This window comes from Euprymna scolopes, chromosome 37 (assembly GCF_053919585.1).
Source record: "Euprymna scolopes isolate OS-2025 chromosome 37, ASM5391958v1, whole genome shotgun sequence".
Lineage (NCBI taxonomy): Eukaryota > Metazoa > Mollusca > Cephalopoda > Sepiida > Sepiolidae > Euprymna > Euprymna scolopes.
In genome coordinates, this window is record NC_136518.1 from 49,297,513 (window position 1) to 49,314,964 (window position 17,452).

Here is a 17,452-nt window from a genome sequence, read left to right on the forward strand (position 1 = left end):
AGAGACACACACACACACACACATACACATATATATATATATATATATATATATATATATATATATATATATATATAAACAGGCTCCTTCAGTCTTGGACAGACTAAGGATACCCATGAAGGGTTGCCTGCGCGTGAAATCTTTGTGGTAGGAGGTGCGCAATCTCCAACCACACCTCTTCTGAGACGACATTGTTAAATACCAGTGGCAAACAAAGTACAGGACGACTGGAAACAAATGCCGGGATAAATAATATACAAAAACATATATTTAGAATTGCATATGGATAGATAAACAAAGTCTTAGTATTATTTACCAAAATAGATAGTAAATAGAAAGCAGAGGGTGCATTATAAATTAAAAATTATCATGCAAGATATACAATTATATACTCATCTGAAGTCCTACCTAACTAATATTCCTGGTGAACCAAGTGCAAAAGAGATTCAGACAATTGCACTTAAGGGAACAGCGGGGATACTAAAAAGAGCTCTCGGTTGGTTTCAATAAAAAAGCGGGGCAATGTTGGCAGCTGGTTTGGCTGCCCCATACCCGGCATTACAATCTTCAAAGGAAGAAAAAAAATACATATACACTCAAGCGTTAATATATATATATATATATATATATATATATATATATATATATATATATATATATATATATATATATATAATGTGTAAAAATATATGGAAAACGAATGCATTAATCTTCTTTTATAATATAAATCTCACTTGTCTGTTAAATATAATTTATTTGTTATAATATAAATCTCACTTGTTTGTGTGTGAATGTATGTTTGTATGTCTCGTTAAAACTTTCTTAAGCCACATCGGACCGGGTTGAAATCGTCTGAAATACCAATCCCTCGAACGCATAATATTTGAAAATTGGAAAAAATTATTAATTCTGGTGGTGGTCAACTGAACCATTTCTTCCAAGAATGGGTCATGTTTTTTGTTTTTGCGTCGAGATTTTTTAAAGTCACGAACGCGTGGAAAACTGGATGTATGTTTAAAAAAAATCATTTTGAAAGGTCATGATATCATAAGTCGTCGTGGCCGTGACAGCTAGCGTATTAGCTTTTTTCCTTTCTTTTCTTCTTTCGCGTTTGTGTTCGAGCTTGCCTACTGCGGCTAATTTTATTTTTGTGTGTGTGATCGCACGGGCACTCGCTGATATTTTGATTGAAAGAAAAGTTGTTTTAGGGAAGGGGGTCTAGCGTACGGGCTGCTGAAACTTATTAAGTTCTTTTCAGGGGGTTGCTCAATATCCTTAGTAAAGCAGCCCTGTCCAAACCGAATTTCATCTCCACCCCGGTAACGCCAGGTACCCATGCTAGTTACATATAAAAGACACTATGTGTGGAAGGTGCGTTTGTGCCAGTTCGTTCCCCATAGACGCCGAAACAGCTGGGCGTATTTTTTTGAAATTTCATAGAAATGTACTTTTTGTGTCTGGGAGTGTTTTTATATTGGTTTTGTATCTGTGTGCTTCCGATTAAAAAAAAAATCAATAATAAAAAGCAATTCGATTCGATTAAAGCAGGTCCAATTTTGAACAACGTTCACACCTAATAAAGCCTAACATAGCATGTGTATTGAGAAGCTTTATCACCGCACAAGCAGACGGGCCCAGCATATGAAATAAACAATATGTTTTTTGATAAGATATATGCGCGTTCGAAATGAATGTTTCTGTATCGAACTCAATTGGACAATGATTAATGCCTTTTACATTTTAAACTTTAATTCAAGCCATTATATAAAATATTTTTTTATAAAATCACCAGTAAGTTCTTTGATAAAACAGGGGCACCTTCGAAATAAATGTTTCTGTTATGGGCACAATTGAACCACGATACATGCCTTCTTAATTTTAAACTTTAATTCCAGTCATTACATGAATATAATTTTTTATAAAAGCAATAATAGGGTCTCTACAGTGTTATATGAAGTACAATATATTGTGGACTAAAGTACTGGCCAGGCTCATGGTTGCTTAACTTTGGTGATCTAGTGACAACCAGTGTGTCAACATGACCATGCTGCATACATTAATTTGTTTATTATATATATATATATAGCACCGCACTGATGAGCTGTGATACAGCGAAACAGTACTGTATGTGGATGACTATAGTGTTGAACATATTGGGAAGTGATACACGATATACCATTGGCGTATTAAACTATGCTCTGAGGTATTCGGACGATGTCAAAACATCGTTAATTCACTGCCCGCACAGCAGCTGCTGATTGGCGTAATGGTTCAAAGTCTTGACTGTCGTACGGGCGGTCGGGTTTCGATCCGGGGTGTAGGTAGCCTGTCTAGCCCACTGATGAGCTTTGATACAGCGAAACAGTGATGTATGTGGATGACTATATATATATATATATATATATATATATATATATATATATATATGCGTCTGCTTTCGTTTGTAACGTATGTTATAATTTTCAACACCTATTTTCAAAACTGATATGCCCTGATCACCACATATGAAACAAAAGACTCATCGAGATATATTTGGTGTCGCTAGGGGCCAAAAATAAGGTTTTGTCCCTTTGGAAATTGATATTTCCCAAGACGAATACGGTATTATTAAACGGATTCTGTTATAGTTGCCGACTTACAAGGGACATTTCTTTTATTTATTACTAGTAGGACCACCAGGTGTTACCCAGAGCAAAAGGGTAACATATTTCTATTAAAACTTATATCTCTTCGCTATCTTTTTCTCTTTACCCCACCCCCTCTCCTCATTTCCGACATTTCGTTTTTCTTTCTTCTGCGCCTAGTCCTTTACTCTCTTTGAACACACACACACACACACACACACACACACACACACACACACACACACACACACACACACACACACACACACACACGTTTTAATAGGTTCGTCGAAGGTTGAGCCAGCATAAGAGAATTAACGCCTTGATTAATAAAACCAGATGTTGCAATATTTTTTTTCGTGTTGATGAGGGTATCAGTAAAAAAATTCGAATAGACATGAACGATAGGAACTATCCAATCAAATAGAGTTACGTTTTCCATCAACCAGTCAGAAACCGGAATCGTTATATAAAAAATATTGGATCACTCAGAATTCCTGCATATAAGGTTTTATGTCAACAAAAGAAAGATCTTTGCTCTTTACCTGCAAGATCTTTAAGCCCAAGGCTTACACCGAAAACTCCTGGCTACCCACCAAAGACTCTTTTTTATCTCCAGGACTTATACAGATCAGCTACCTACCGGAAACTCTTTTTCATATGTAGGATTTGGACTCAGCTACCCATTCGAAACTCTCCTGAAAGTAAACATAACTTAAAAAAAAAGAAACCTACCTACCTGAAGAAATCTGTGCCAGTTAATGAGAAGAATGAATCATTTTTTTTTTTTAAGTTTTAGATATTATTTATCAGGGGCAACGCTATTCAAGAAAATATCAACTTTGTCGGTCTTTATTGTATCTTTTTTTGTTTTGTTTTTTTCTTTTGTTTTAGTCAGACATACAAACATATACACATGCCCGCATTCCCACATGCATGCATGCCGGCAGACAACTGCCAATTATATTATAAATTTATTAAATGGATATTCAGCTGACAATCATATTCACAATGAGAAAATTATTATATTTTAATATTTTTCAATTGTCCGATGAAAAAATTTGAAATAACTTCTGAGAGGTAAAATAAATAACAAAATAAATAAGCATGGCGATCTTTCTCCCAGATGACTTGCAGCCTCCGACGGAATCAAATATGGCTGAAGGTAGCTAAAGCGATTTGTTCCTATTTACAATGCCTCCCCACGGACAGAGTTAGACACCAGGGTCGTTTTTAAATGTGGAAGAAAAGGAACAAAAATAAAAATTGTCTCAGTCGTCAATGATTTCTCCTCCACTGACAGAGAACAAGAAATTGAAGTGCAGCATCTGAAGAACAGATACTACACTTTGAGGTATTTATTTGCTCCCCCACCGAGCAAATTAGGCACAAGGCCGATTTTTAAAGTGAGGAGTGAAGGGAAAATGGGGACCAACTCCCCGGGGAGTAGGAGAGCTGGATAGTGACAATTGGTATGAAGGGTTGCCCCTACATTGACCAAGGTCTTATATGTGGGGTCGCCCCAATATATGGTCTTTGCTTGCAGTATCTGCCGGATTGATTTATTTGCTTCCCCGCTAAGCAAATTAGGCACAAGGCCGTTTTTTAATGTGGAGAGAGAGGGAGGGGGAGGGAAAAGGGGGACCAGCTCCCGAGAGGTGGGAAATGGGAGCTGGATAGTAACTGTGGTCTGTAAGGTGATCCCTACATTGACCAAGTTCAGATATGTGGGGTTACCCCCACATATGGTCTTTGCTGGTCTTTGCTTGCAGCATCTGGCGGAACAGATGGTATTTATTTGCTCCCCCCACCGAGCAAATTAGGCACAAGGCCAATTTTTAATGTGAGGAGTGAAGGGAGGGGGAAGGGAAAAAGGGGACCAGCTCCCGAGAGGTGGGAAATGGGAGCTGGTTAAAGGTCAGGTATGTGGGGTTGCCCCCACATCTGGTCTTTGCTTGCAGTATCTGCCGGAACAGATGGTATTTATTTGCTCCCCCACCGAGCAAATTAGGCACAAGGCCGATTTTTAATGTGAGGAGTGAAGGGAGGGGGAAGGGAAAAAGGGGACCAGCTCCCGAGAGGTGGGAAATGGGAGCTGGTTAAAGGTCAGGCATGTGGGGTTGCCCCCACATCTGGTCTTTGCTACTCATAGCTAATCATAGCTAGTCATAGCTTGCAGCATCTGAAGAACAGATGGTATTTATTTGCTCCCCCACCGAGCAAATTAGGCACAAGGCCGATTTTTAATGTGAGGAGTGAAGGGGAAATGGGGACCAACTCCCCGGGGAGTAGGGGAGCTGGATAGTAACAATTGGTATGAAGGGTTGCCTCTACATTGACCAATGTCTTATATGTGGGGTTGCCCCCACATCTGGTCTTTGCTTGCAGTATCTGCCGGAACAGATGGTATTTATTTGCTCCCCCACTGAGCAAATTAGGCACAAGGCCGTTTTTAATGTGAGGTAAAAACCAGCTCCCCTAAAAGTAGGCAAAAAGGGGGCACTCTGGTTACCAAAAATAATAATTGTCCCAGTATAGAGGGTTTCCCCTCCATTGACTGGTACAAATTATCTTAAGTGCAGCATCTGCCGGAACAGATGGTATTTATTTGCTCCCCCACCGAGCAAATTAGGCACAAGGCCGATTTTTAATGTGAGGAGTGAAGGGAGGGGGAAGGGAAAAAGGGGGACCAGCTCCCGAGAGGTGGGAAATGGGAGCAGGTTAATGGTCAGGCATGTGGGGTTGCCCCCACATCTGGTCTTTGCTAGTCATAGCTAGTCCTAGCTAGTCATAGCTTGCAGTATCTGCCGGAACAGATACTACACTTTGATCTTTACCTGAAGGCCAAGGATTGTTTGTAAACCTAAACACATCAAAAGAAAAAACTGGTAGATAGACAACAGTGGAATTTCCATGGGTCTTGTTAGTTTCTTATACCGAAAGAACGCCTCTCTTTGAAGCAGCTAGAAAGGATCGAACTCAATGGCAATGATAATAAGCTCGCCATTAACCGAATGCAACGGGGGACAAAAATAGATCGTTAACGTGTGCACACTTTGCGAAAATAAACACGAGCACGAGCAACGCTCTCACATTTCCCTTTGATAAAATACCGACGAATCTAATCTCCAAGACATGTGAAAAAGGGTACGCGTGTATGACGGGATGAAGAAAGCATCAAATCTACCCGGGGGCGTTATGTGATGTGAGGCGTGGGTATCTTTTATCAGCGAATAGGGATTAATACCTGAGAGATGTTAAGGGTATTTAATGGCAGTCGGTACCCAGGAGAAAACATTCCAGAAATAAAAACAAACGTAGATAAGTAAAGAATTAGCAATAGAAAGTGAAGTTGGTCTCAGATGATATTCGTTATCCGCAATAAAAGGATTTTGAAAAACGTGTACATATATATGTATTATACACAATATATTCTAATATATATATATATATATATATATATATATATATATATATATATATATATATATATATATATTATACACAATATATCATACATATTATACACAATATAAAATATATTATAATATATATATATATATTATATATTAAAATATATTTATGTTATACAATATACCTATACTCCTATAAATTCGTTTTTCTTTTGTGTGTATTGATATTCATAATAAACTCCTTCTTTTCTATTTATTTAAAAAGAAAATACAATTTTTTTTTATATCGTGGTTGTGGAAATGCATTCACTAGCAAACGATCTAGCTAATTTGCATATTCTTTTAAACATTCATTTTAATTAATTCCCTATTAGTTTTTTCGGTTTTCTAATGGGATGATCATCTTTAGTTAACTATTACGGGTAATTATATTCATGCAGATATTCTACATGATTTATACTTGCATAATATTTGCGTAAAATCTTTACAGTAAACAAATGTTTCCATATATATTTATGTATACGTATATATTTTTGTTTTATCTATCTATCTATCTATCTATCTATCTATCTATCTCTCTCTCTCTCTCTCTCTCTATATATATATATATATATATAAGTAAACGTGTCTGTGTGTCTGTGTGTCTGTGTGTGTACATTTCCCTACGTAATAACTCTGTCAATTTTTAGTCTACAGACTCGAAATTTAATATACAGGGCACTGAGATTTGGGCCAGAAATTTGGCTGTTAAGGGGTCAAAGTTCAACGATTTGATATTTGAGAACTCTACCAAACTCCTACGACAATTTTGGGTCTAAACATTTGAAATTTTAGATATATGTTCCTTGGACATGGATCTAACTTAATGGAGGGATACTCAGTCTTCTATGAATTTTCTTTTCTTTTTCCTTTTTATAACATTATACTGTCATTTATGTTTTCTTTCGCAGCAAAAGTTTCTGGGTTTTTTTTATTATTTATAATTGATGAGTATATGCACGATAAGATTCGGTATTGACATAATAATAACATTTGTCTTTGCAAAATAAATATGCAAAAATGTACCAAAATTTTAATATGCTGAAAGAGAAGTTTTGGTAAGAAAAAATATATTTGGATCTTGGAATGTAGCTATACTGTTATTCTTTTATATATTATATAAGAAGTAAAATACAATTGAAAAAACATACCAAAAAATAACGAATATATATATATATATATATATATATATTTCTGTAGAAATATATTTTCTTATAATATATACCAATCCTTATTTAAGAAGCTCAATATAATTACAGAGCAATATAGAGAATAAATGACAAAAAATATATTCCCAAATTCATGATGTTGACCATCTTATAATTTATTCCTTTAATTCAGTTGACTTATGCAATTCTTGAGTAAGGGAAATTATATTTTGAACAAATATATAATTGCCCTTACTCTATGTTTCAAAAACTTTAAAAACTTTTAATTACGCTGTTCTAGGTTTATTGTATTTAGCAAATTAGGTATAAAACATTATAATATTTGCTAATATTTTCTCCTCAACTGACAGAGACCAAGAAGGTGACGTGTAGCATCTGAAGAACAGATACTACACTTTGAAACATATAATCGAGGTTGTACACATTACAACTAAATTTTATTTTCTGTAAAAGTTTAAAAGTGCATAAATAAAAAAAATGAATGATTTACCTTTATCCCCGGCAACGCCAGGTACATATAGCTAGTAAAATATATTTTCGGTTTTATGTCTTTTGTAACTGTAAAAAAATGTTAGTAGGGTGCATATTTGAAGATAAGAGTTGAATGGAAAAAAAAAAAAAACCTATGACGGATGAATTAAAAATAGTCTAATGACTGTTATATTTGTTTAGTTTTATATTTTCTTCGTGCTCCTCTTCTTTTTCTTGTTATTATTATTATTATTATTATTATTATTATTATTATTATTATTATTATTATTATTATTATTATTATTATTATTTTTATCATCCTTAAATAACATTTATTCTGTGCAAACAGTTGTTAGCTATTTCATCTCTACAGTTTAATTGCTTTTAGAGATTTATTTTTATTTTTAAGATTTCGAAGTTCTCATTCAGACGTAATCTACACGGGTCGTTTCAATTTGTTCATAGACTAACCTATCATACTATTTTCCACTGGACTACTGGGCGAGTGTTAAACATTGATACATAAAATATTATCTTTTTATACTATTTTATGCGGATACATGAAATAATGATTATACATTTAATGTGTGCATATGTGTGAGTGTGTATCTATGTCTGTTTCATTGTACAGAATAAACTCCTGAACTAATAAACCGATCACTATTATTTCTGAATTGTATTGTGTTTTTTTTTCTTCTTTTCTCTTCGTTTCGGCAGGGTCTCTTTTGGGAGTAAAGGCTCGATGGTCGAAACATGGATTATTTATGACGAAAAGGACAACCAGTCTCTCACACAGACTGACCATGCTGAAACTCAGTTTCAACGCAATATTTTGCTAAATACCGGGTAAGTTAGCAGTTTCAAATCCTTTTCACATTCTTTGTTCGTTTCGGGTTATCTGTTGCTTCGATAAGTTAAAACATCTTATTCTTATATATTATCTAATATTATTTATTTATTTACTTTGTTTTTAGTATTTGGCTGTCTCAGGAGACAATGGAGTTCTACGCCTCATATTAATCAGTTGCGAAATTGCAGCATTTGTTGCGACTGCGTAAGCTTATGCTGGTTCGGCAGACTCTTTTGCAGTTCTCGCATACTTGGGTGGTCTTTGGTCCTAGCGTGGAATGTTTTCAACCACGTAGATTTGAATATGTATCTTAGTAATGTTTGTCTATGAATTCTTTCGTGCAAAAATATTATGGTTAGAACAGAAACAGGTTACTTACAAATGGCGGCAACTCATTACCAAAAAGAACAAAACGTAAAACGGTTGAGACCAACATTTTAAACAATGCTGCATCTCACTTTTGCACGTGTTTTTAAAATAACGGAATTTCCTTACAGATTCAAATAATTTCATATTTGGCTCCCAAAGGCAACAGGAGTTGGTGAAAATGTCCAATTCAGCAACGGGAAAAGAAAAAAAAGGTTGCTTGTTTCGAGGGGACAATATTTTGTTTTACTTTTTGAAGAATTCTAAGGGAATACAATTCAAAAAGTTATCCAACTTTATAACTTTTAATAATTATTTTGATTGGTTGGTTGGTTGTTTAGTTTTACGGCATATCAACCCTTTTCAGGTTATTTAATGCCGAATCTGGTGATTTTGAAGAACGATTTTTAATATAGTATATTTTTTTTTTTTAAGTCGTATGCTATTTAACCCATAGTTGGGACCCTAACAAGTGCTACCACTCTGGGTCAGAGTGGACCTGGGAGCAATGGCAATTAAAGGGTGGCTCCACACTCCCTAAGGCCTGCAAGCTGGGGCCTCACCATCGGATATAGTTTAAGGTCATTTCCAGGACCTAATTATTTTGATTTATTACAAAAGTTTAATTTTGTAAAAATTTAAGTCATGCATTTTCATTTAATGACCATTTTACTTAATTTCAAAAAAGTTCGTTTAAAGAAATATTAGACATTTTCTAAAAGGTTCAACTTTTTGTTTTTTAAAGCAGTACATTTTCATAAAAATGTACAAATGTGCGTTATTATTTATTTTATAAAAGCTTAAAAAAGTTATTTTGATTCATTGATTATTCAGATAATTAATGTTTTATTTTGTATCTATTGTGTTTGTTTTGCATTTACCAATAATTTAATGTAAACAGAAAATTATATATATATATATATATATATATATATATATATATATATATGTACATATATATACATATATATACACATATATATATATACATATATATATACATATATATTATATATTATATATATATATATATATATATATATATATAATTCTCTTTTTACATTAAATTATTGGTAAATGCAAAACAAACACAATAAATACAAAATAAAACATTAATCATCTGAATAATCAATGAATCAAAATAACGATCCCCCTTTCTCTTTTTCTTTGTTTGTAAAAATAATTAAAAATAAACATAAAACATAATTATAGCAATAATTATATACACACACATAGATCTCCAAAATGTTTGGTTCGGTGATAATCAAGTGCCACTCACCTAAGTTGCGTCTATAGTTTGAAGCACCCTTCTCCCTCCCCACCCCAACGAACAGTTGATAGGCTGCAACAGACAGACAGACAGACAGACAGAATGGTAGATAGATAGAACGATATATCACAATAAAACATACTATAAATATAGGAGAAAGGCATCCTCACTTTTCATTAAGACCTACATCTAAGAGAAAAAAAAAACTCTTATGTAAAAGCCTGACGCCTACTGGTTGCTCTGTCTCTTAACAGCCATTGCACCGACCGAGTTTAGCAGTTGTACCAAAAAGTGTGGATGGTCCTACACAAAGCCTTCACCACTATAAACCAGTCATTTGTGTGGATTTCCAAACAACTTATCAACTTATTTGTTGTGGCGGACCTCATATGTCCAAATTGATGACAGTATCCATTATATATATATATATATATATATATATATATATATATATATGACTACTTCATTTAATCACATTAATTAATATGCGAAAGTATAATTTTATGCATAAACTTTAAGCATTTACTTCAACAATACTCAATACATATGTAGAGTTAGGTAGTACGTTATAAAAATATATATGGCAATTAAGCTACACAGAATATTCCGCGTTTCATCCAGGCATCAACCTGACGAATTCTAACCTGGATAAAACGCGGAATATTCTGTGTGGCTTAATTGCCATATATATTTTTATAACTTACTATATATATATATATATATATATATATATATATATATATATATATATATGTGTGTGTGTGTGTGTGTGTGTGTGTGTGTGTGTGTGTGTGTGTGTGTGCAGTTATATAGATATAGATACATATGAGAGATATAGTTAGGCATCAGGCATAGATAGATATGAACAGCTTAGAATAAGCAAGTTTGGAAATGAACAGATAAATGTGATTTGTTCAAGACAATATATATAGAAGGAGTGTCCCAAAAGTAATACCTCCTATATTTTTGTTCCGCCCAAATGGATCAGATTGCAAATTGCTTTATTATGACGACTGAACTTATGCATTCATGACCTGAAAGTTTAATCTTTACGTCGCAAATTTTGACGGTGTGTGACTCTAAGAAAGCAATCCCTGTCATGGACGTGCGTCAGAAGCAGAGACGCGTCATTGAATTCCTGGAAAACGTGTATTGAGAATGCTAATTTAGAAAACTAAATCCTATATAGCACAAAAGGTTGCTCGTTTCAATGGTAACGCTTTATAGCTCTTCAATTTTTTGATATCGCTGGGATGCTAAGACTATATACTACACGTTGAAATACTTTTTGCACAAAATATAAAAAAAATACATAATGAACAAATAAGGCACAAGGCCATTCAAAAATAATGGGGGAAATGGATGTGGTTGGTCTTCCTTGATCTCAAATACTTAAAATCGCCTATTCTACTCTTAGCCATAAATATCTCAGTCACCACAATACCACATTCACTTCAGTGGTTGTCTAGGTGCATCAGAATTTTTGTAGGAATTATTGACACCCCTAACACAAAACTGCGAATAAAATATTAAAAAAACTCGTAATTTCTCCTTTAAAAGTGGGTTGTTTATTTTCTTTATGGATTATGCTTCCAAAATAAACTATTAAAGTTAAAAAGTAATAGAAATATTATTTTTTTTATTTAAAAAAGAAACAGTAATGAAATTAATTGAATTTTACGAGTTCAGTATTTTTCAATTTTTAAACTTTAAAAATCTATCAAAATTTTTCTATTGATTCTATTTTTACGATATTTTCAGGGTTAATGTGAAATTTTATGCCCTTTCCAATAAATCGAATATAAAATTCTAAACGAACGTTTTTTTTTAATTCACGCCCCCCCATTTTGAAATGTCTATTAAAAAGTAAATAATTAATTTACTCATGAAAGTTTTATATATCACAAATTGAAGATAAAAGATCAATAAATAATATATTCAAATTTAAAACAAAAAAAGTAGTGTATTTTAGAAATTTACCTGTAAAGTTCGAAGTTTAAAACCTTTTTTTTTTTTTAAACACGTTGTTTTTTTATTTTTAAATGAAACCTTGGTCCTTGCTCCTTTAATTGAAAAAAATTAGTGCTTGAATTACATTTTTCGAGTAGTTATACGCTTGGAAATACATGGGGTCGAATTAATTCACGCCCCAATTTTGAAATGTCTATTAAAAAGTAAATAATTAATTTACTCACCAAAGTTTTATATATCACAAATTGAAGATAAAAGATCAATAAATAATATATTCAAAATTAAAACAAAAAAAGAAGTGTTTTTTAGAAATTTATCTGCAAATCCGAAGTTTAGAACTTTTTTTTTTAACCGCGTTGGTTTTTGTTTTTTTTGTTTTTAATGAAACCTTGGTCCTTGCTCCTTTAATTGAAAAAATAGTAGGCTTTGAATTACATTTTTCGAGTAGTTATAAGCTTGGAAAGACAGGAGGTGGAACTGTTCAATATTTTTCACGAAGTTTCTGACACGTCTAGTGGTTGTCCTACTAGATAAACCTAAGGCAAACCCAAATTTGAAAAAAAGTTTTATTGTTTTATTTACAGCAATAACATTTCATGTTATTTTATTATTGGAATCCTTTGAGATGAGTAATTTATTTATTTATTTATTTATTTATTTATTTGCGGACTGTTATCCTCATCTTAATTGTTTCACGCTGAAACAACAACTATGAAGATAAGGATAACAGTTCGCAAATAAATAAATAAATAAATAATAACATTTTATTGGCGAGGGAATGGGGAATAAACACGAAACAATAAAAATTAATATTAAGCCACGTAAACCCAATCCTTTCTAAACAACAGCTACTACAGTTTAATCTTAGCCAAAAGACCAAGAAACCGTAAACGGTCGTTATGGTTAGACATTTTTAAATGAATGAAGACGAAACGATTTAATTTATTATTGGATTATTTTTTAATGGGTTAGTGAAGTAGAGTATGGGTTGTTTCCAAAACGACCGTCCTCCAGGAAATACCTCCTAATTCCAAATATTACATCCTCCTTTAGGGGATAGTGTAGTATCCGTTCCGTTGTCATAATACCACCTTTTCCATGAAAAACTTTTAAATATTTTTGGTAGGGGGATCAGTTCTGTTGCCATGATATCATACTCACAGGCATTACCTTCTCCTTTTATGAGGCGATCTCCCAGGTATTATTTCCTCTTTTATCAGGGAACAGCATAATATATGCCCATTCCACCATTCTATGAATATGTACTCCCTATGTATGTAGTGTGCTATCGTTTCTGTCATTACGATATTATCATCCCAGGCATTACATCTTCCTTTGGAAATTAGGGTAGTATATGCTCGTTCACCTTGGTATCATAGTATATTGTTACTAGGATTTAAAATATTACAAGATTATGCCTACAGTCATGTAAAAATCGATTTGAGAGATTATATTGACGACGTTAGTTTTTGAAGGATAAAGTGTTGTTCACCCATATACGTTCCATATGGTCACCAATTTGGCATTGACCAAACTCCATTTTGTTTAGCTTTTCACGAGAACACGTCCACGTGTGCCAACGTAATTATGCCGTACGCCGTAATCAAGTACTTCACTAATTCGAAAATCATTTCATCCCTTCCCCATTATTCAGATGCATAAAACGGTTAAACACCTAGCCCAATCCCACCCGTATCCGAAGACTGTTCGCACGATAAAAAAGAAAGAAAGAATTTTTTTTATTAATCGTCCAGATAGTCAATTATTTTAACGAATTATCTCCCTTTAATTTCTCACTAATGATCAATTTGAATTGTCTCCCTTGAACTGTGGGCGGAAATTGCGTCCCTTTTTCCATTTATGAGAAAAACACAAAACATACACATTTCTCTCTCTAACCCCCCACTCTTTCTCTTTGTTATATATATATATATATATATATATATATATATATATATATATATATATATATATATATATATATATATATATACAGAAGTGTGTAGATCTTACGTATAATTATAAAAATATATAAATATTATACTCCTATAGAATAATTGCGCCCTCTATTGTTTTCTTTTCACCAAATAACGCTAACAATAAAACGTCGGATAACACACACACACACACACACACACACACACACACACACACACACACACACACATATGAGAAAGAGAAAGAGAGGGAGGATGAGAAAGGGAGAGAGATAAATGGATAGATAGATAGATAGATAGATAGATAGATAGATAGATAGAGTGAGAGAGAAGGAGATAGAGAGAGACAGACAGACAGGCAGAGTAAAATCATATACACAGGATAAAAACAGAGAATCTTTACTGCGTTTGCATTGAAGTGTCTGATTACTATCATAGCCGTTGCTTATTATGCAAAAACATGTTTCTGTTTTATACAAGCATTTATAAAAATGTGTATAAATTTCACAAAAATTAAATACACACACATACACATACACATACACACGCACGCACACACACACACACACATACACACACACACACACACACACACACACACACACACACACACACACACACACACACACACATGTATATATTCCCTTTCACCAGACTATCCATTCACGTGTAATCACCTTTTTCTTCACCATATTTCCTCTGCTTCACTTTTTGTTTTCAAGTAAGATCTTTGACTTACTTGTTGTTTCATCAAATACTTTTGCATGCAAAATCCGATCCCGCATTTTGCTAATTCCTCTACCCTCTGATGAGAAGGAAAGTATTTCTTTGAAACTCCGCGGATTAAGGTCTATCCACTTATCAAGTGTTTCCTTTTCAGATTAAATATGTTTTTAACTCTTTCTCAAAGTGTTTTTTAGCATGTTTTATTAACTGTTTGCACTATTTGAACTCATCAATATATACACTTTGAGTACTGAGTCTTCTTTTGAATAAGGTTGTAGCTGAAAGATGCACGCACATAGGTGGAAAAGCTGTTAGTATAAATAAGAAAAAAATATACTAAAATACTGCTGAAATATTAATTTCAATTAACAAAAATATTTATGGACTTATAAACTAAAAGTCACATTTTTATTTAAAATTAACAGATTATAAAATATGTTTCTGTTACTTGGTTTAGAAATTATATTTTTGTTATGACAAAAGAAACATTTAACGCTACGATGTCCGAACAGGTTATAGTGTCATCTATTCTATAAAAAATTATTCGAGTTCGACTTCTGAAAATATTTTTCTAATTATTCATATAATATTCAATATAGTTGTATATTCAAAAACTATTTTATATTCAATACAGTTGTATATTCAAAATGAATTATTATTTTTTTAATTATTAAAAGTAATATTGTCTGTTTATTCATAATAAATTTTATGAGGCAATCTTCCACATTTTTTATCACGAACTCTTAAAAAATTATCATTTATAAAAAAGAAATTATTTCGGATTTTTTTTTTAATTTAACAGGCAAAACTATCTTGTGTAATTAACGATTAATAAAAAAAAAGCTTAAATAATTGTAATATATTTTCCAAGTTTTTTTTTTTTTTTTTTTTTTTTTTTTTTGCGAATTATCGAGAAAAATCGTATAAAACGACGAGAATTAGAACCAAAACTAAAGATATTTATTTTATCATTCCAGTCTATTTTATTATGTCAAAAAAACTATGAAGGCAATCTCCCTCCCCACCAAAAAAATAATTCTGGTAAGATCACATGAGGGTGGGGGCAAGATGTGAGATTTTTTTGTATATTATTTTTTTTTCAGTTCATATATATTTCATATTTTTAAAAAAATAAGCTTGTGAAAAAAAAAAAATAGCGAAACTAATCAATTATTTGATTTTTGAGAAAATCTTAAGAAATCGAAGTGTTTGCATTGTTTATGTCAAAATATGTAGAAATAACATTCGCTTCCATTTTTCCAGTTTTTAGCTTTTTTTTTTTTTTTTTTGAAAATTTACCGGTTTTACAGAGAGTAAAATAAAATTAAAAAAAGATGAATTCTTTTTTTAATAATATCTATTCTTGAGAATACAGCAAAAATTACGTTTTCCTGTTTTTTTTCTTCCTGTTATTATTTGCTATTGGAAGTCGAAAATTCCACCTTTATTACGGCCATACCTAGATTTGTGTCTATGCGATTGAATAATTTGCGTAGCCTGAATGAATTCAGCTGTCTCCTCACTGATGCTATGATTCTGTTCAGGCTCAGGAGGTCCAATTTCCCTGGCTTTACCTAATCTACCTACTCTACACGGGATTGCAGAAAGAGTTGCTCAGATATTTTTCCATACTAGAGTGCATTAATCCTAGTACATTGACTTTTTAGCCCCCCCCCCCTCCTCGACAAAAGGAGAATGGACCTGTAGATTCACCATTGTCCATTCGTCCGTTCGTCTGTCCGCACTTTTCTCAATAACTACGCCTTGGGATTTTTTTAAAATTTGCACAAACATTAAACATGATATGAGTAAAAAAAAAAGTAACTGAACGGATTTTCCTAGAAAACTCCGGTTACCCCTTAGGGGTGCCTTTCGTGTTAAAATGGCTAAAATTGACATTTTTGTGCTTATTAAAAAATAAAAGTGATGCGTTGGATATTTTAAAAACTTTCCGAAAACTTGTAATTAACTGATTTCTATACCATTTTATTTGTCTATGCTTCACGATAACTCTTGGGTGTGCCTCAGGGGCTCTTTTAGGGCTAATAAAAATCACTCCATTTTTGGGACTATTTTACCATATTTGTCCAAACTTTTCCGTGTATGTATATTTAGCAGTTTTGCATGGTGCTGAACTCAAATTTAAATATGTTAACGCATTGGGGACTTTTGGGGCTAAATAGAGGGGGGGTGATGGAATTAGTCATTTCTTTTTTTTTTTTTTGCATGATGAAAAACTCAAATTTACTTATGTTAAAGTCTAAAACTACATCATTTGCTCATTTTCACGAGGATTTGACGTCCCCTGGAGTGTTTTGGGGTTAAATCGGGGAGGGGGCAAATGCTGAACTTAGTTTTTATGCGCCGTTCACTGTGCACTCAGGGGGGACCATGCATGCTTCACTTGTTTCTTTTAACTTAACACCAAACTTTGTATCTAACATACTGGACAGGTAAATAAAACAAGTATACAGACATATATAAATACCTATCTTTATCGAGGTGGAGGTTTGGAATTTAAAAAAAAAAGATAAAAAAGGAAAATTTGTTTTTATAGAGAATGTAAATAATGGGCGGCGCGCGAACCGTTAGCGCCGTCAATGGTTTTATCTACTT

General features: G+C 33.0%; 1 protein-coding gene across 6 annotated transcripts in view; it reads left to right on the plus strand.

Annotated features, from left to right (window-relative positions):
- The window catches only part of LOC145261151 (uncharacterized), a 1,211,790-nt gene that overhangs the window by 501,549 nt on the left and 692,789 nt on the right, over positions 1-17,452 (plus strand). For all 6 annotated transcript variants that reach the window (XM_080119457.1, XM_080119452.1, XM_080119454.1 and 3 more), the window contains one exon: positions 8,434-8,562. In XM_080119457.1, coding sequence (XP_079975583.1) covers positions 8,434-8,562 — 129 coding nt within the window. The remainder of the gene's footprint in view (positions 1-8,433; positions 8,563-17,452) is intronic.